Here is a 20,692-nt window from a genome sequence, read left to right as displayed (position 1 = left end):
TTCGGTAGAGTTATGGACGTTTTATATACTAGGCCAGCCGCCCATCCACCATTTCTTCTTCTTCATCATAATCAGCCATGACTCATTTTCATGTGAGGTGGATATATACGGTACATTGCTATACATCAATTTATCTAAGATCGAAAAGATTGAAAAATCCGATTTAACATGTACCTAATCATAATTTTACTGATTAAAATAATAGTTGAAGCTTAAAATTCATAATAAAGATCAAAACGATCAATTGTTTGGAAGAAATTTTGAAACTTAAATTTCGATAAGATCTTGATCACATTTGAATTTGACAGATGAAGTTATGATTCCAGATTTTTAAAATCTATTGAATTTGGCTGGGGTTTAATTTGATACAAATTTTTGAATTTTAATTTTTAATCATGATATTCAAATTTTAATTTAAATATATTAGTTCACTAATCTAAAATCTTAATTCGACAAAAAAAAAAACAATTGAAGCACTCTTTTTTAATAAAATTATGGAACTCCCAACATTTATAAGAATGAAAATTATATAATGTACACAAAATTATAAGTGAAGTAAAGTATAACAAATATTACTAGTTTATTTTTGATTTTAGAGACAAATAAAATAAATTAGTGTTAGAGAATGACATATCAATTTATTATTGATTATTATCATGTAAATACAAGGGATTCAATGCACGTTCATTAACTAATTAAAATATCATGCGTGTATTTATAATTATTTGAAATTATTTTATAAGTTGGTTTAGAGCCCTCCCCAATTCTAGAAAGAGACTGTGTTACTTATTTTGAATTTTTTTATTTTTAAAGTGTTGAAATTAATAGGAGTATTATGATAACATGTAGAAAAGTTCGTCAATAACCCGCTAAGAATATTTTGATAATAGTAAAAAGGTGTTTGGGTGAGTTTAGAATAAGTAATTCGGGCTTAAAACAAAAAAGTGAAATGAGTTAGAAGCAAGACTCATAAATAATTAAAATGTTTGGAGAAAAATTAGAAGACATAAAATAAAAATATTTTCAACTTCTTATTAATACTTCTTGATTTTTCACTCGAATAAATACTTCTAATTTATAAACTCAAAAATAAGACTTTAAATCTAACTCACTCGTTTTTTTTTACCATCTGTTCCCTGGATTCCCTTGAGGATAGTTTCCAAAGAAAGCTCACAAAGTATATAAAATTTTCACTTTTCTTCTCTTTTATTTTCTTTTCAAGAAATTTGAGTTGAAAGCATAAAGATGAATGCAATTTACATAATTTATTTTGGGACCCAGCGCCAGTAACATATGCCATATGTATTTTCAGGGGATCCAATCCTCAACTGATAAATCATTATTCGTCCACATACTGAAATATGGCGCACTGTAACCTAACTTTAAAAACGCCATTACACCACTATTTTTCAATTCTCAGAAAAATTGATAGCTGTTGTAGATGTATAGAATTGTAATTTGCACCTTATTACTAGGTACGGTTAGGTTGTTTATCTCGAGCACGATATATAAATTATTTTAAAAGTTTTATGAATAAGAATATAATATTAAAATATTTATATGAAAAATTAAAAAATATATATAAATAATTATATTTGATATTATCTATGAAATATTCAAATAATATAAAAAATTAGTAGTACTACAAAGAAACGGAAGTGACATTTCCCTTTCATTTAGTGCCCCCATTAAGATTTTACCACCCACTTTTTCGCTTTCTGGATTCTGGTGGGGTTGGTAAAAACAGAGACGCACCTTCTACTCTTCTAGATTAATCAGCGTGCATGCAGTCAAACTTATTTACTTCCCTTTTTCAATATCAGGGTTCTGTTTTCGGATCTTTCATTTATTATTTTAACCTTCAAATTTTATAATACTATTAAATATTCTTTATTTCTGGCTAATGAAACTATTTTGATAAAAATTATCTATCTCAACTCGCGAATAATTGCACCAAAAATTCGAGTTCCTTCGAGTGACAAGGACAACATTGTCATCACATCGTGTTATATTATTTCTGTCATATTTAATTTTGTATTTTAATATCACATGAGATTTAAAAAAAAAAAAGAATTCTTATAATAGTAAATTAGTAAGTATCAAGAATTTTCACCCCTCCAGATAGCGTACTACGCGACTCATGTCATGGAAACAATCTTATCAGTAGAGTGCGATTATCCAAATTTTCAAGTATGATAATTAAAATGTAATTCGACTCTCGCTCAACTCACATTTACTACTCATATGTTAAAAGAATTATTTTGATAAAATAAAGTATAAGCAACTTCATTCCAAAAGTCATTTTTTGTTATATACAATCATAATCGCTGAAATTGTGAATATAAGTAATCATTTGACTTACCGATTCAGGATATATGAAAGATTCTCTAATAACTCACTTGAAAAGTTTTAATTAAATCAAAATATAATCAATAATATGTATTTTAAAAATTTATCAAAAGCTTATTAAAATAATTTCAATAATTCAGAATCTTCAGAACACTTAGCACAATACAGGTGGTGTGCCATTTTAATGGGTTAGGTAGAGTGATTAAGTTGAACAAAGAAAGCAAAAAAAAACCTATTTTATCTAAAACTGAAAAGTAATATAAAAATAGCAAACAAAAGCAGCCATTACGAATCAGGCACTATAGTTTCTTACGAAAAAAGTTAAAGAAAAAAAATCCCATATAAAGGAATGATGATTCAAGACGTAAATTAAAGGCCAAACAAGCCAAACCAAAAGAGAAAACTGAAACACATGGCCTCACACCTAATTAAATCTGAATTCAATTCATGAATTTGCAGTCAATAATTATAACTTTTAGGTCTCATTTCGTTATGATAACACAAGAAGTAATGACCAAAATAAGTGTGTAGAATAACATGGGCTGCTTTGATGTGGAAGTTAATCTTTAAGCTTTTGAGTCATATGCTCACATGATAAGCAAGCCCTTTTTCTTGCCCCTTATTCATCCATGATTCTCTAGAAATCTCAACTGTCTTTTTTTTTTTTCTGTTGAAATTCTTGGGTGTTAGTATGACAGAGTCTGGTCAGAGTCAGTAGCAAATATTGAAACGGAGTTGGATTTTGAACCTCTGAATCCGGAAAAGAAAATACTCTGTATCATGAAAAATATTGGAACGGAGCTGGATTTCGAACCCTTTGCTTTTGAATATTATGTAGAATTTTTTTATTATGAAAAAGCCCAACACCGCGGGCATAAATACTAGTATATATATAGACTACTTGTATGCCAAAATCACCAGCAAATAATAACTTAAACTTTAGATATCAAAATGCACAAATACTTGACAAAAGCAACAATTTATCAGAATATTAGTCCTTGTTGTACATAAGTATTGTATTAAGGTGCAATGCAGAAGTCAGTCTCCATTAGCCCCAGTAGTCCCAATGGAACACCTCTGTATCAGTAAAACAGAGGCATTCTGGGCCGACTACATGCGTATCCGAGGGTTGGGCTGTTCGCCCATTAAAGCGGTACGTGAGCTAGCCAACTTCCGATTCGAAAAGACAAAATGGAGAGGAAACACATCCTCTAATTCAATGTGAGGATTGGAGGTTGCCCTCACAACCTTCCCATCATGATAAAAAACCAGGATCCATAACCATAATGGAATATATCATGCAATATTTTTATCACAGTTGAGTCCTTGTATGGGTAATTGGGATGCAGGGTCGACCATGATACTTCTTCTCCCTTCCTCGAACCAATGTGGATTACCTCAAACTCATCACGCTGTGACACTCTGACCTTTCTTTTTTTGGTACTCTTCTTGGAGCTTGATCTTGAACCGCATGTACAACTCATTTTGTACAGCATCACAGGATAAAACAACTCTCTTGCAGACAATATCAGAATAAGGAACCTGGGCAAGAAGATGGACAAGAAAACAAAAGTTAGACATTAAATAACTTTACAACACTCCTACAACTAGATTTAAGGACTTCGAAACATAAATATATGGAACTACACCTGCATGGAAAATAAAAACATCACCTCTGAACCACATCCTCGGATAAAGACAGGTTCTGGATCCCATAACATACCAAGGTTCACCTTCTTAATGTTCTCAATTTGCAAATGAAGACATGTTTGTTGGGAACCAGTCCATCTAAAAACTTAAGGTGTTAGAAGAAGACCCCAAACGGATCTTATGCTATATTTCAACACTCCCCCTCACTTAAAATCCCATTTAGCGGGTTGAAGAGTGGATCACGAGAGACTTCCGCCGAATTTGAACTCTGATAACATGTTGAGAACTAGTCCATCTAACCTTAAGGTGTTAGAAGAAAGCCTCAAATGGATCTTATGCTATATTTCAACACTGTTTGCGTGTAAAAGGATACCCTCGAGAACCAAACTTCATCAGTACATCACTGGCACCAAATGGTTCAACGTATCTCCAAATGGTCCAATGACAACAAGTGAAGGATCTGGCTATGTTCCTCCCAACTCAAACGGATATAAATACACACGTTGAACCTTCTTACAGTCTGCGTCTCTAAATGGAAGGCCAACCAAGGCATTGTCCCAAATTCTTCCATGAAAGATTCTTCATTTGTTCGCCCAAGTATATTCCAGGAGTCATATATATAAACAAGCACAACCTCCAACTTCATTTTTTCTTCTTCGACCAAGACTTTGTATGCATCCCTAAGTTGGGCCGTCAAAGCTTTGGTACAACCCGATTTATAAAGATACAATTTCACTGTCTTATCTTCAAGGTCACTAATATTCACCTAAAAATAAAACAAGAACACATACACACTATATCTCAATAAGGAATTAGTGCATTTCAGATTGATCATAGTATGGAACACCGAAATTCGACGTGCATATAAAATTTATAATTACCTCGCGCCCTTAATTATTGATGAGATAGTCACGTTGAGGGGAGGCCAAAAGAGCCCTGAGAGATGGATGATATCGTGCTATATTGGGGAAATAAGGCTTTCTGTTTTTTGTTTAGAAAAAGGATAACCTGCAGCTCCACACGCTTGGAAGAGTGAAGCGGCATTGTGTTGCATAATCACACCAGTTTTGCTGATCAAAATTGAGGATGGAGCATTGAAACCTCCAGATTCAGAGGCAATGAAATTTTTACCAAATGCTCCCTAGCTACCGAATCTGAGAAAGGGACTGCAGTCCACGCCATTGAACAAAAGATATCCCGGAATTCATCTTCCAGGATACATCAACCAAGTGAGCTGTTCTCAGCCAAGCACTACTGTAATCAGGAGTTAGGCGCTCAAAATGTAAAACAACCGCCGTGTATTCCAACTGCTCCCGCATGACCTGCACGAATGAATGAATAGACATCCTTAATCCTTGAAGCCTGTAGAATATGTCCAACCGTCCAAGCATGATTGCAAAAAGCTCAAGCACTTGTTGCTTTAAAACAATTCAAGGCTCTACGGAAAAACTAAGGGCGCGTTTCTATCGTGAGTGGGGATGAGAATGAGAATCGGGAATGAGAATGAGAATCGTGATCTTGCATTAGAGTCATTACCGCTAACAACTTATAATGGAACAAGCGAGAATCTGAAATGGATGTGGCAAGGCATCCAGATCATCTACATTGCAACCTAACATGCTAATTTTACACTCAATTGGGCTGAGTGATCATTAATTCTACATATTCTCTGAGACTCTTAAAAGCATGATTGAATTATGTTTTTCACAGTGCTTTGATAATCGACTTGCAGAACCAAACAGAAGGCATCTCAGCATTTAACACAAAGCAACAAATAACTAAAACACACAGACGCAGAGTAAAGTTTATTGCTATTAAATAGATAACAAGCAACAAATCACCAACACAAACAAAGAGGCAGATGTTGATACCAATAACCAATTCATCAGAGTTGCTTTTGATAGGAAAATCAATTTCTCGGTTAAGAAGGTCCCTTGCATCATCTCAGGATTTTTAGTTTGTTTTGGCTTCCAAACTCGTACTGTACTCTTCCTTCTCCGATTGTCGCCTTTCGTTAAATCGGGGTGTTTGGCCCGTTATCACAATATCCGATCATAATATTCATAACATGCATATTTATAAAAAACATTATATTATAAGAGTTAAATGCATATTTCATGTAGTATTTTAGTGCTAGTTATTAGGATTAAAAGAATAAAATGCTACACGATCTAGCGTTTTTCTCCGAAATTCAAAGTTAGATTATCCAATCTTAATGACCGGTCATTTTTTCCTTATTTGGGTACATTTTGCGAGATTTGCAGCTTTTTTCTTTTAATTCTCAATTTTTTAAATAGACATCAAATAATTTTAATCCTCGTGAACTTTTTACACGTATTGTTAAAATTATTATTTTTTTAAAGAAAAACAAAATAAAAATATACGAATAATAATTTTAATTATGCGATCAAAAGGTTTAGAAATATATGTCAAAAAGTCAAACAACCTATATTTTAAATCAGAAGGAATATTATCAATGAAAAATTATCGAAGACGACTTAAGAAATATAGAAAAACATTCAGCGTTTTTTAACTGCTAGACGAGGACTCATCCAGTCCTGAATGAGGTCATTTTTCCTATCTCTCTTTTTTAACCTCTAGAGAAAAGTCCAAGATGAGGTCGTTTTTCCTGACCTGTTAAGAATTATTTGACATATTTAAAATTTATTATAATCTTGATCGTTGGATATTCATCCAACCATCTCAAAGTCGTATATTTTCTAACACGCCTCCAGCCATCCGTGGACGAGGACCCTTATTCTAAAACTCACAACTCATTAAATAGATTCAAGCGAAGAAGCTAGACTTTATTACAAAGCATATTCTGGACTTTGCACTGTACACGAATTCTTAATTATGCTGTATGAACAAGCAAATTACAACTTTATATGCTATGCTAGATTTACATATTATTTTAAGCTTATTTCCGTAGTGCAGAATTAAAGTTCCAACTGGTTTTGAATAATCACCCACTCTCTCGAACATTTTCTTAAGTTTCGACTGATGTCAGTGATCATATATTTTTCGTTTATAATTTCTCATTCCAGTCCCGAATCTTTAAAAGTCTCCGCTATTCTCGATTCGGATAACGGGTCGTGTTCGTGTCAGCAATCGGGTCGATTTTGGGTCAAGCTAAAATCACTTGAAATTAAATAAAACTGAAAATCGAAGTTATTAGAAACGAAATTCTAATTTCGGATCATTTCGGGTCCATTTCGTGTCAATCGGGTGATTTTCGGGTCACTTTCGGGTTTTGTCTCAGTAAATCAGGTTGCGTGTTCGGGTCGGGTTCGAGTCGGGTTCGTGTCGTGTCTGATATTGCCACCCCTAAGTAGAACCAAACAGAATCTAAGTGAGGAGGCAGCTCTTACTTATTCGGTTCTAGAAACACTGGCATCTGTTCGATCTACGGCAAAAATGTCCCCCCCACTGGTAAAGTCTGATACGTTCTGGCCCTGGCTCGCACCAAAAGCTTCCACGAATTGGAAACTTGGGTCCCAAAAAGATCGAAAAGCTTTGGCTTATAAGCGAAACACATTAGAAAAGGCAACCCAATCATGTGATATTTCAACTAATCGCACAAGCGTGACAGCCAGGCCAGCCATGCTTAAACTCACAACAATGTGTTTCAGCTTGCGGCTTTTTCATACGATTACATAAAAGTTATCGTTTCCTGTGCCACTAAAATACACGATAAAACTTCTAGTAACCATTTGAAGTGAGTGAAAATCACAGCCATAGCATAAAACACGACTTTACTCGCCAATAATTGGTAGATAATTTCGAATATTAAAATTACGAGACAATGTGATCAATTATGCGAGGACAGTTTCGGTTCTTGTTTTCTCTGTTCGAGTCCATTCACTCTCATTTGTTAGCCGTGTTTCCTGAATTCCGAATTTCAATACTTCCTCTCGATCATCCAATAATTTTCAAATATTAAAATTACGAGACAATTTGATCATTTGTACAAGGACGGTTCCTGTTTTCTCTGTCCGAGTCCATTCACTCTCAATTATTACCCGTGCTCCCTAAATTCCGAGTTTCGGTCCTTCCTCTCCATTATCGATATATTTCGAGGGGTTTTGAGTTCGAGTCCTCCCTCCTTTTTCGTTTATAAAAATCTTAAAAAATAGCAACAAACAAAGCATAACAAACAAACCACGACAAAAGGTTAACTGAAGTGGTGAGTAAACTATTAGAACAGTCCCACATGTAGAATGATGTAAATCCCTAAATTCTAAATTGGCTGCTAATGCGATATGTTTTTCACTAATACTTAAACACCTCATATATTTTAAAGTCCTACACTGTCAGTCACAAAAATACCATTTGTACATTTATCGTGTGTCGAAACTCGAAACCCATAGTATTTCAGCTGCATTTCAACAACTCCCTCCTTCCATTCATAATTTTCTCTCTTCGTGTTCTTACCACATTCATTCTGCTCAGTTTACAGTTTACACTGTGGATCGCGTAACAGAGGCGACATTTGCAATATTTTTGATGATGTTGTTCGATACGAAAAAGCTGAGGGCTGCATTGCTGATATTCACGATATTTGCAGCAGCAGCATCGACAGGGGCATCGATGAAAGTAAAAGCTATGGGATTCTACAGTGCAATCCCGAATGAGCTGCCGAGGGGGCCGGTGCCCCCCTCGGACCCTTCGCCTTGTCATAACAGGGTGAAGCTAATGCACGAAGGCGAAGATACTTATGGCAGTGGCCATTTTGTGATATGTCCGTAGATACCTTTTTTTATCTTGTGCACGAGGAATATTTGTTTTTGTTATTGATTTCGGCATCATAACTATTTTTTCTTTCTCGTTTTCGGAGGGAACAATTGTTATTGTTTCCTCTGTTCATGTAAATAACACAGGAGTTTGATGAAATACGAACAATTGTAGATTTGGATAATTGTTGTCATTTCTTTGATTTGGCATCTTAATTTTGTTAGATTTCACAGAGTTGTTTATTTGTTTGATGGATCCGCAAAACTAAAATCCAGCTTTGTAAATATTGGGGGTTTATATATGGTGGTAGATTTCAGAGTTCAGAGGTTTTTGTTCTCCTTCAGTTATGTAAGAGGTGAAGGTGAACTCGAAAGACGAGGAATTTAGATTGATGGACTTCATCCTGCAAGGTAAGACTTTTGTTTGTGCAGTCTTTGATGAACTTCATCCCGCAAGATTCTACCATTTACAATTAGCGAGTCCTTTTCTGAATGATTAGGCTTGTATGTCTTACAAATTAGTTATATTCTAAACCTCGGGTATGTGAGAGTCCAATCCATGACCAGGGACGACACGGGATAAACCCCTGCCATTACGTTATTAGTTATACCATCAGGTCTGATTATCAAGTATTTAGTGTTTGCTTTCTGTATGGTATTTTTCCTGTGAGTTTCGACAGTAGGTAGCATGGTGGTCTCTCAGACCAGCTGGATGCCGCGAATCCATCAAATTAATGCCAATTTTGTTTAAGAACATATAAATAATTTTGAATGATGGATTTTGAAATATATAAATTGAATTATCATTCCAAATTATCAAATTTAGGCTTCAACTTTAATTACTTTGAATTTGGTCAAATCCAAATATCTCAATTCTTGAAACATGTCCTATGTCCAAATCCATAATTTTAAATAAAATTTAAGTTTCCAAAAAACTCATCACTTCATTCTGCGGGGAAGGTGATTGAAACTGAAAATTAGGTTTCTTTAGTGTGGTAGATTTTGAGCAAATAGAAATTTCAAAGGAAAACTGCAGCAGAATAGATAGTAGTAGATCAAATCAGAGCAATAGTATTAGTTAAATGGACACAAAATTTTGGAACACTGCAGGAGAGACAGGCTTGAGAGTTAAGTTCCAAGCCCTTTTAGTTTTTTACTTATCAATCTTAAGCATCCATGTAATTACAGAGGAAGTGTGCTGAGATTCTTCACAGCTAATAATTAGTCTGTCAGAGAATCTGCCTGTACAGATTAATTTTTGGACTTCAAAAACAAATCTTATTAATTTTTATGATGTGAGATTTCGGTTGATACTCACTCAACATATAAGTATCGGAGTACATACACTTGTTCCCTACTTCCGTTAGGAAAATAAAGAGTTCAATTATTGATTTCGCATTTTCGGAAATTTGTTGTGTGAGTATGTAAATTTCTGTAACAGATTACTCGTTTTTTTTTTTTTCAAAGGAGGAAAGAGGAGTAGGTCGTTGAAGTTGTTGGATGGTACTTAGTAGCAAATGGGACGGTGCTACTATTGAGCCTTTCTAGCCAAGCAAACGCATCCTTCTTATTCACTCATTTAAATTCCCGTATTTAGTTCCTCTTCTTTGTTCCCTTTTCCCTTCCTCCTCTCCTTCGTTTCTAGCCTCCCTCACCTACTGTTGCCAACTTGGAATCTAGCTTTTTCTTCCCTTGCTTTTTTAAATGTGTTTGACAATTCTTAAATTTCAGTATTCATCACCAGACTAAGACCTGCTCGACTCTTTAAGCTCAATAAAGCCAATACGAGAGACGGCTTTAGCTTTCGACGAAAATAAACAGAGATTTATGAGAGTTCTGGAGCCATCCAGAGCTAATTGTAAATATCATTCAGTCAACTTTTTTTACAATAAAAGTTTCAAAGTTGGAGATTTTGCTCAAGGAGCAGGCTGTTGAGAAATATACCATTACATAGAAACAGCTGTATTTCCTTTGTCATATTAGCAAAGCTGGGCTAAGAGTATATGATTCCCCTAACAATCCCATCATCTTTTTTCTATCATCATCCTCCAATAATTTCTTCACATCATATAGATACATCACAATGTTTTTATTTTAAGCAAAATCCCAACTTTAAGGCAGCCTCATCTATGCCTCCACCTTGCTATTACATGAACATCAATGGAGGGTCAAGATTGCCCTAAACACCCCCGGTGCCCAACTAGGATCAGTCTACGCTAAAATCCCGACTAAATCTTTAAATTCAATATTTTTAGTTAAAATTTAATAAATATTTTATTTTCAACCCAATCAACCTCCAAATTTACAATCTACTAGATTATTTCTTTGATTATTACAGAATTCTGGTTCCGTCACGGTCATAAAACAAGGCATATATGTAGCAAAAAGCATGCATGTAATCAAGGATAATAAGAAATTTTATAAAGCAAACTCAACCGAAATTAGATACAAAGTCTCATGAGGCCATGTGGTTGGCCTAAATTATGGACCATTCACATGTAACGGTGACCCTTGTATATTAAGCATACCATTACCAAATAAATTTCTACTACTAGTCATATATATACACAACTTAACCATCATATCACTTTCATTCTCTACATGTTTAAGCTTAATCAACTCACCTCTGGCCCTCTACACTTTCCGTGCCCATCCTAACCGCGCACTCAATTCTTCGGGATTTCTTCTCTTTTCGAGATCATCATATTACCGAAAATCTTGTCCTTGTTAAATAGATAGGTGATCACAGGCAAATACATAACATGGCTTCTATACTACCAATTTTTCTTGTGATCATTGTTCTTGCAGCTTCAACAAACGCGTCGAGCAATCCCAGGAAGCTCGACGAAAGCACGGTACCAGTAGGCGATCCGAACGGGGAAATTAAGTGCGGGGGGTGTCCGGTTTGTAATGTCCCGTGCACTCAAAGTCCTCCATCTCCACCACCACCGTCACCACCTCCACCGCCTAAAAAACCACCAACCCCGAGCTTGCCGGGGTTCAATTGCCCTCCTCCGCCGTCGTATATTTACATAACAGGCCCGCCGGGGAATTTATATCCAGTTGATCCGTATTTTTCGGGGGCTAGCCGGGGTTTGCTGGTGAGGCTACCAGTTTTACTGATATGTGGATTGTTGAGCTTGGTGGCCTTTTTGTAAATTCGAGGCCGTGTTGCAACGTTTGGAGGAGATTTTTGTGCATGCAGCTTCAGTTTTCAAGTTAATACAGATACTCGTGCTACTTAAATTTATCACAATAACATGTAGTTCTCGATCTTCATATATCTTTGTTCAGTTGTTCCTAATTCCGTGATATCTACCAAGTAGATATCATGCAACTTTCTAATATAGAATTTCGAAAATTTACATGATCATGCAGGTTTTATCGCATGTTCTTATTGATTTTTAACATGTTATCTTCTGTTATTGTACCCATCATTTCTAATACGTGTTAATTGTGTTTAATATTCTCCCTGTTTCGTTGACTTTTTTTACATATATTTCTATGTTTTTTAATAGTATAATATCTTTCTGAATTATAATATCATTATATTTTTATTAAAAAAATAAAAATAGATAACTATACGATCTAACGACTTGGAAGTAAGTATAAATAAATCAAACGATGTATATTTGGATAAATGATATATGATTCATTTCTTGTGCATGTTAATTTTGTTAAACAGAATCTGTAATCCGATAATACGCCTAATTCTCGATTAAATTGTCTTGTATAAACTAGTCGGGCCCTATTATTATTATGAACGAAACTCATGTCTGAACAACGATGGCGCATATGATGTACACATATATGTGCAAGTTGGAAGAAATTACGTAATTATTTAACAAACTCTTTTCTAATGAAAGCTACGTGTTATCAACTAGCAAGCTTGGGTTCCACTGCACTGCTGTCTGCTGTCTCATTAATTAAGTTGGCGTTGGTGATTAATGTGGTTAGTTATGGTTAAGTGCTTACAATTAGTGTAAGTTACTGATAAGGTACCACGCTACAGTAACCGCCAACAGTACCCGCCCCCGCTACAGGACCTGAAGATCCCCAAAGTCAGACCTCATCATTACCAAGTACAAGGCAAACAGGATAATAAGCATGCACGAATCCCAAAAGGACAGAAAAAAGGACAGTAGCTGCACCAAAACAGCCACCCATGCTGGGGAGTGCCTACAGGCCCATTCCCGCCACTGTAGCAACAGTGGCGGCAAAGGGCCTATATAAAGCACTCCCCAGCCAAAGTGGAAGGTAAGTGCAAATTTCTCCCTCAAAACTCTCTCTAAAAAGCATCTCTCGCCAGATACTTAGAGTGAAAACTCTCTGATTTCCCTTACTTGTCAAGCACATCCAAATCACTGATTATCACGCCGGAGGCGCCTCACGGGATGTCACCCCCCGTGTAGCGTTGTTTTGCAGGTTAGGTCTTGCCTGAAGCTTCCCGGAATAGTGCATTGGAACCCTAGACGAGATTTGGAGTTATCATTTGGCGCGCCAGGAAGGGGACTTCTCCCTAAGAGAAACCTGATCGCATCCCTAGAAGTCGGGCAAATTTATGCAAACTCGATCCGGACTTATAGTAAGTCAGACCAGCAACATGGCAAACCCTCGCCCAAACATGCAAAACGCGAACCTGCTAAACCCCGATCCTGCCAACCCTAACGTCCGAGTAGTCGAAGACGACGTACTCCTGCAAGACTTATCCCCCTCCGGGAACTCGGTCCCCAACGCGGGACCAAACGCCAACGCAGTACCTCCCCCGCTCACCCAGGGGGGACCCATCGATCTGACAAAGTTCACACAGCAACAGATCGACATAATGCTGAAGGTAGCATCTGCCTTCCCACAACCTAGAGGGGAAGCGCGCGGCAACCATGAACCCCAAGACGAGGAGGAGCGAAGTGAAGCTCATAGCCAGCCTCACCCACAGAAGTCCACAGCATCACACCTTGGACCGTCACAAAACACGAACCACAAAAACCACGGTGGCCAACAACACCGCCCCTCAACCTGGAAAGAAAATAGGAGAATCCGGGATCTGAAAAAAGAGCTCGAGGCCAAGCAAGCAGAGTACGAAAAGGCCCGCGCCCGTCTCGAAGGCCGTCGTACCGAGACCCCTGAGGTCCGCAACGACACGGGAAGCGTCAACCCCTCCAACGCGGACATGCTCAACACGCTCATGGCCCTAAAAAAGCGCCTCGAAGATGGCACCAGTGGTGAAGTCGGAGAATCCCCTTTTACAAAGAGACTCGAGGACGAACCAAAGCAAAGGCACATCAAGCACCTCAACCTGAACCCCTTTGACGGGATGGGAGACCCCGAGGAACACCTCAGCTACTTTAACCAACTGGCCCTGCACTACGAGTACCGCGACCTCACTAAATGCCGTTTCTTCGCCGCCACCCTCAGGGGAAGCGCGCAGCGGTGGTTCAGTCGCGTTCCGGCCAGGAGCATAGACACTTGGGCCGACTTTAAAAGGGCATTCCTGAACAAATTCAGGGCGAACCAACCTCAGGAGGTGCATACTTCCTACTTACAAACCATCGGGCAAAGAGAAGGGGAATCCCTGCAGAGCTACATCAACCGCTTCAAGGAAGCGGTCAATAAGATCATCTGTGTAAACGAGATAGAGGCTCTCGTCCATCTAAAGAGGGGACTTGACCCGTATGAATGCGAAAAATACGTTGTCAAGCTGATGGAAGTACAACCCACGACATTGGCCAAGGCATATGACCTGGCATCCCAAGCCGTCACGGAAGCGGAATCTTTGGCCGTGTTGAAACGGGCACGGGCCCCTCCCGCCAGCAATCAGAAACATTACCCACGTGAGCGACACGCCCCGTACCAAAAACCCGTGGAGCAAATGCAAGTTCAAACTACGCATGGACCTCCTGCCAACAAGAACAACAACATATCTGTAAAGGATCGTCTGGGGCCCGCGGTGGGTTCCCGCCCCGAAAAGCGCCCTGAGCCTAACTGGACTAAGTTCAGCCTAACCCGGTCGGCCCTGTTAAGGGACATTAAAAACAAGCCCTTTTACCAAGCACCGCCAGCCATGTGGACAAACCCGGAGGACCGGAACAAAGAGCGCCACTGCGAATATCACGAAACACACGGGCACTCCACGGATAGCTGCCTCGCACTCAAACACTTCCTGGAACGACAAGCAAAAGCGGGAAACCTAAACCAGTACCTCCCTCGCGATCTGCCACCACCACCGCCACAAGACCACCGAGACGGTAGAAATGTGGTCAATCCCGTCTTCGGCGGCACCGTCACGCCCCCTGTCCCCAGCGGGCCTTCAGTATATGCAATCGCCCAGGGAGAGGTGCACAGCCCCATATACTTCACACATGCAGATTACGAGGGCATCAACCCAGATCACAACGAAGCCCTAGTCGTATCCCTGGTCATAGCAGAAAATGAGGTAAAAAGAATATTGGTGGATAACGGCTCCTCTGCGGACATCTGCTTCCAGCACACCTGGGATCGACTGCGCCTGAACAACGCGGTTCCCGAGCCTTGCCTGGAAGAGACACCTTTATACGGTTTCGGACACAACGCCGTGCCCATAGCGGGAGTTGCTCACCTGCCAGTCACCTTCGGGTCACCCCCCCACCAAATCACCAAGACAATCAAATTCTACATCATCAACGCAGTCTCCTCATACAACATGATCCTAGGAAGGCCAACCCTGAATGCACTCAGAGCAATCCCTTCGACCTCACACCTCAAAATGAAGTTCCCAACTCCCACGGGAATAGGCGAAGTCAAGGGGGATTCTGAAACCTCGAAGCGATGCTATGGGATAGCCTTAGTCCTGGCGGCCACCGAGCCCGGAAACATCAAGCGGGAAAACGCCGACAAACGAAAGCAGGAGAAGCGAAAGAAACGCGCTGAAAACCTCCAAAGGAAGAACAAACGGCACCGAGAGGTGCAAGTCATAGAAACCCACGATCCCGCGCACGAGGAACCTCCGCGCATGGACGCCGAGCTCAAAAAATGCTTGTTACGGGATGAGCAGCCCGTGGCAAAACCCGCTGTGGCAACAGAGCAAATTCAGCTCTCTCCCACCGACCCCACGCGGAAAATCAGCATTGGGGCCGGGTTGGAATCAGTATTCAAGAAAGAACTCACAGATCTGCTGCGCGAGTACGCAGACGTTTTTGCATGGAGCCCAAAAGACATGCCCGGCCTTGATGAATCCGTGGCCATGCACAAACTGAGTGTCGACCCCAAGAAGACGCCAAAAAAGCAGAAGCGGCGCAACTTCGCGCCTGACCGCCAAAAAGCAATCGATGCGGAAATAGATAAACTGTTGAACGCAGATTTGATCTGCGAGGTCTCATACCCGGATTGGGTGGCAAACGTTGTGCTAGTGAAGAAAGCTAACGGGAAGTGGCGCATGTGCGTCGACTACACAGACCTTAACACAGCATGCCCTAAGGACCCGTACCCATTACCAAGCATAGACCAACTCATTGACGCAACAGCCGGGCACCTCATGCTCAGTTTCATGGACGCCTTCTCAGGATACAACCAGATTAAGATGGCACCGGAAGACTGCGAGAAAACTGCTTTCATCACTCATAGAGGAGTATACTGCTACAAGGTCATGCCTTTCGGCCTCATCAACGCGGGCGCCACCTACCAACGCATGATGAATAAGATCTTCGCACCGCAACTGGGACGCAACATGGAAGTCTATGTCGATGACATGATTGTCAAATCTATGCTCCAAGAGACGCACCTGACCGATTTGCGGGAGTGCTTCGCAAACCTCAGAAAACACAACATGAAACTTAACCCCGACAAATGCACTTTCGCCCTGGGAGCGGGAAAATTCTTGGGTTTCCTGGTAAGCCAACGCGGGATCGAGGCCAACCCGGAAAAAATCCAGGCCGTCATTGACATGCAGCCCCCAAAAACCATCAAGGACGTTCAACGCCTCACAGGGCGCCTCGCAGCATTGCGACGGTTCATATCCAAGCTTGCGGAACGGTGCCTCCCCTTCTTCGACACCCTCAAAGGAGCACTCAAAACCAAAAAACTCACATGGACAGAGGAGTGCCAAAAGGCCTTTGAGGACCTCAAAACATACCTGGCATCCGCGCCACTCCTGACGACCGCGTCCCCTAGCGAACCATTGTCACTATACCTGGCAGTTTCCGACAAAACGGTGGGTGCAGTGCTTATTAAGGAAGCAGACACGGTGCAAAGACCGGTTTACTATGTCAGCCAAACGCTCAAAGACGCAGAAACTCGCTACCCCAATACAGAGAAAACAGCCCTAGCCCTTGTCATGGCAAGCAGGAAGCTTCGTCACTATTTCCAAGGGCGAGAAATACGGGTCGTCACGAACCAACCCTTGCGCAAAATTCTCCACAAGCCTGAGCTGTCAGGACGACTTATTAACTGGGCAATCGAGCTCAGCCAATTCCACCTCACTTATGTCCCGAGAACCGCGATCAAAGCACAGGCCCTGGCAGACTTCGTCGTGGAGTGTAACTTTGCTAAACCGGACGAAGAAGCACCGGACAACCAAAAACCCCTCCCGGTCGCGGAAGGGTGGAAGCTTTACGTAGACGGCTCCGCCACCAACACCAGATGCGGAGCCGGAGCCATACTCATTAGCCCGGATGGGTTTTGTATAAAACAAGCCCTTCAGCTCAACTTCAAAGCCACCAACAACCAGGCGGAGTATGAGGCCCTGCTTTCAGGTTTAGACCTCGCCATCACTCTGCAACTGCAAAATCTTACCATATACAGCGACTCCCAACTGGTAGTTCGCCAAACAACGGGTGACTATGCGGTAAAAGATTCGACTCTGGCTCAATACCAGCAATTAGTGCAGACCCGCTTGTCCACACTCAAAAGCTACCAGCTCCACCAAATAGACCGGGAAGACAACTCACTGGCGGACAGCCTCTCCAAACTCCTAGAGGGAGAATACACGACCTCGGATGGTCCCGTCTACTTCCTATCTCTCCCTCATCCCTCAACAGAGTCCAAGGAACAGCTCAGCGTTACGCTTAACGAAGACAATTGGATGACCCCCCTCATCGCTTACCTCCGAAACGGAACTCTGCCGACAGAGCACAGCAAAGCCCGGCAGGTCAAGGCACACGCGGCCAAATTCTTCCTACAGGGCGATGTTCTTTACCGTCGAAACTTCGACTCCCCCATTCTCAAATGCGTCGACGACGATGAGGCAACATACTGCATGCGGGAAGTTCACGAGGGCATATGCGGGGATCACATGGCGGGCAAGGCCCTTACACATAAAATCCTGCGCCAAGGGTACTATTGGCCCACCATGGCAAAGGACTGCAAAGCCTTTGTCAGAGCATGCCACCAATGCCAACTTTTCAGCAACGTCCCACGCGCAGCCCCCGCAATCCCGGTGTCAATACTCTCCCCTATCCCGTTCGCGGTGTGGGGAATCGATATTATGGGACCATTCCCCAAAGCCCGCGGGGAACTCCAATTTGTCATGGTGGCTATCGACTATATGACCAAATGGGCAGAAGCCAAAGCACTCAAGACCATCACCCAAGAAGACGCAATCCGGTTTGTCCGCAACCAGATAATTACCCGGTTCGGTATCCCCACAACTCTCATCTCCGACAACGGGACACAGTTCGTAGGAAAGAAGTTCACCACCTTCCTCTCTGATCACGGGATCAAGCACAAGAAAGCATCGGTATGCCACCCGCAAAGCAACGGGCAAGTCGAAGTCACAAATCGCATCATCCTTCGCGGGCTAGAAAAAAGCCTCACAGAATCCAAGAAAAAATGGCCCGAACACCTACCACAAGTCCTATGGTCCTACCGCACCACACAAAAAACAAGCACAGGGGAAACACCGTTTAAACTAGCATTCGGGGCAGAGGCACTAGCACCAGTGGAAATAGGATCACCGTCCTTCCGCATGCAAAACTTCAACATCAACGACAGCATTGAGGGAATGCGGACTAACTTGGAGCTACTGGACGAGGTCCGGGCGGCCGCAGTCCAAAAAATGGAGCTCTACAAAGAAAAGACAAGGGACTTCTTCGGAAAGCGGGTCCGAATGCGGGCATTCCAGGTGGGAGACTTAGTCAACAGAGCAACCGAGGCATCAGACCCGCGCCACACGGGCAAGCTAATGCCCAAGTGGGAAGGTCCATATAAAATAGCACAAGTCATCCGTCCCGGCTCTTACAAGCTATCCCACTTGGATGGCACGGAGGTCAACAATACTTGGCACGCAGCAAAGCTCAAGAAATATTATCAGTAGCAGCCCTGGCCTAATGATTCATAGCATGTAAACGGGCATCCTTTTGGACTTATATATATTATTAACGATGTTTTCCGTTAATTTGCATCCTGATGATTCATCCAACAAGAAGCACATAAAAAGCACAATATATAAAGCACATCTCAACGAAAAGCACATAAAAGCACATTTACGCACAAGATACAAGAACAGCTTATAATATATAATCCATAGCTTACAAGGATCGGCTAAAGGCCGCCGCGGGAACAACGCTACCCGGGTCAAGCCACGGTCACGGGTACCAAGCATATTACAAACGCACGCACACGGGAAATACAAACAACAATGGACCCCCGAAACATATAACGGGGGTACTTAGGAAATACAACAACTAGCGCGGCGATAGCGCCTTCTAAAAAGCCTCATCCTCCTCGCTCGAGTCACTCGCGGAAAGCTCATTGTGAATGAGCTGCAACTGCGCCCAGATCGCACCACGACGCTTCACCTGGCGGGCCCGAACGCGCTCCATCTTCTTGTGATAAGACTCATGCAGGTCTTTGTTCTTCTGCATCAACTCCTCAAGGGCACCCCGGGCACGAGTGCTAAGCGGCTCGTCAATCCACACTTCATAGTAACAATCACCCGCAACACAAGCTTCCATGCGCCGCCCAGCATTCCGGCCACCCCAGATAGTCTTCACCACAACGGGACGATCACAGTAACAGCGAGAGCCTACAAGATTAGACATGATTAACACAATTTTTTGCAAAAACACAAGGATAAAACAACAAAGGAGTGGAGGAGCATAATACCTTCGTTTGGGAGACAGGCTATTTATAGTACTCCCGCGCACGTGCCTGGCAGCCACCTGTCACAAAACAAGCATATAACCTAGGGGGAAGGACGACTAACGCCATCCCTCCCCTAGACCAAATTCACACGCAACAACAAAATGTAGCAAAGCATGGCCGCGTATCCACAACCATGCCCTGACAACGGCAAAGCTCCCACCTGTAAACTCGAGCAAGCAACACAAAGCACAAGCACATACACGCAACTAAAAAAGCAAATAAAAGCATATTATACGCACAGCCCAAATCCACACACAAGTCACCCGCCATTGTACGGCAAATTACAAATCCCAAAAGAATGAGTTCAAATAGTCTAACCAGCCAAGTTCAAACATAACTCAAAAAGCAACAGTTTAGAGACAAAGGAGTTAAATGGTGGGGGTCTCGGTCGAATCATCAACAAGCTCTTCATCCTCCTCTGGGGTAGCAGCCTCGGTCCCGGGTTGCTTCTCCGCATCAGCCATGACCGTGTCCGGGTTCTCCCTTTCCTCAGCTGCGGAGCGGGAAACTTCTGCTTCCTCCGCCACGGGATTCTCATCCACGGTTTCCAGAGCTTTTGGACTCTTTGTCCCAGCACTACCTCCAGAGCTGCCACCCGCACTCTCAAGCTCCTTCACCCGGTCAGCAAGCTTCTTATTCTTCTTCTTCCTCTTGTGTGCCTTAGACTTTGCTTTCTTCAAGGAAGAGGAAAGATCCGCTACCCGCTTCTCCAAAGCGTCAACACCGGAAGAAGAACCACCCGCGCCCGCCACTAAGCTCAAGTACTCCGCACTTTCTTTCACAGAAGAGACTCCCTCCTCAAAAGCTTTGGCCAAGGCAGCCCGATACTCAACACTGGCCTGATA

General features: G+C 41.6%; 1 protein-coding gene and 1 long non-coding RNA gene across 3 annotated transcripts; one reads left to right on the top strand and one right to left on the bottom strand.

Moving 5' to 3' along the window:
* Positions 1 to 3,265: 3,265 nt before the first annotated feature.
* On the bottom strand, positions 3,266 to 6,444 carry LOC108198876 (uncharacterized). Of its 2 annotated transcripts, none has more exons than XR_001802204.2 (4): positions 5,871 to 6,444; positions 4,881 to 5,321; positions 3,999 to 4,765; positions 3,266 to 3,891 (listed from the first exon to the last, which is right to left on the bottom strand). It is a non-coding gene; the product is annotated as an uncharacterized LOC108198876 (long non-coding RNA). The 2 variants fall into 2 exon arrangements; XR_001802205.2 differs by having other exon boundaries at positions 4,023 to 4,765.
* Positions 6,445 to 11,494: 5,050 nt separating this feature from the next.
* Positions 11,495 to 11,890, top strand: LOC108198526 (chitin-binding lectin 1). Its single transcript, XM_017366282.1, has one exon. It carries the CDS (start codon positions 11,495 to 11,497, stop codon positions 11,888 to 11,890), a length of 396 nt encoding a protein of 131 aa, XP_017221771.1.
* The last annotated feature ends 8,802 nt before the right edge of the window (positions 11,891 to 20,692 follow it).

Source organism: Daucus carota, chromosome 8 (genome assembly GCF_001625215.2).
Source record: "Daucus carota subsp. sativus chromosome 8, DH1 v3.0, whole genome shotgun sequence".
Lineage (NCBI taxonomy): Eukaryota > Viridiplantae > Streptophyta > Magnoliopsida > Apiales > Apiaceae > Daucus > Daucus carota.
The sequence above is the reverse complement of the archived record's forward strand: the minus strand, read 5'-3'. Positions and strand labels throughout refer to the sequence as shown.

Bases quoted from the DNA above. Each gene is read 5' to 3' on its own strand.
- LOC108198526 (XM_017366282.1), top strand. From the start codon at position 11,495: ATGGCTTCTATACTACCAATTTTTCTTGTGATCATTGTTCTTGCAGCT.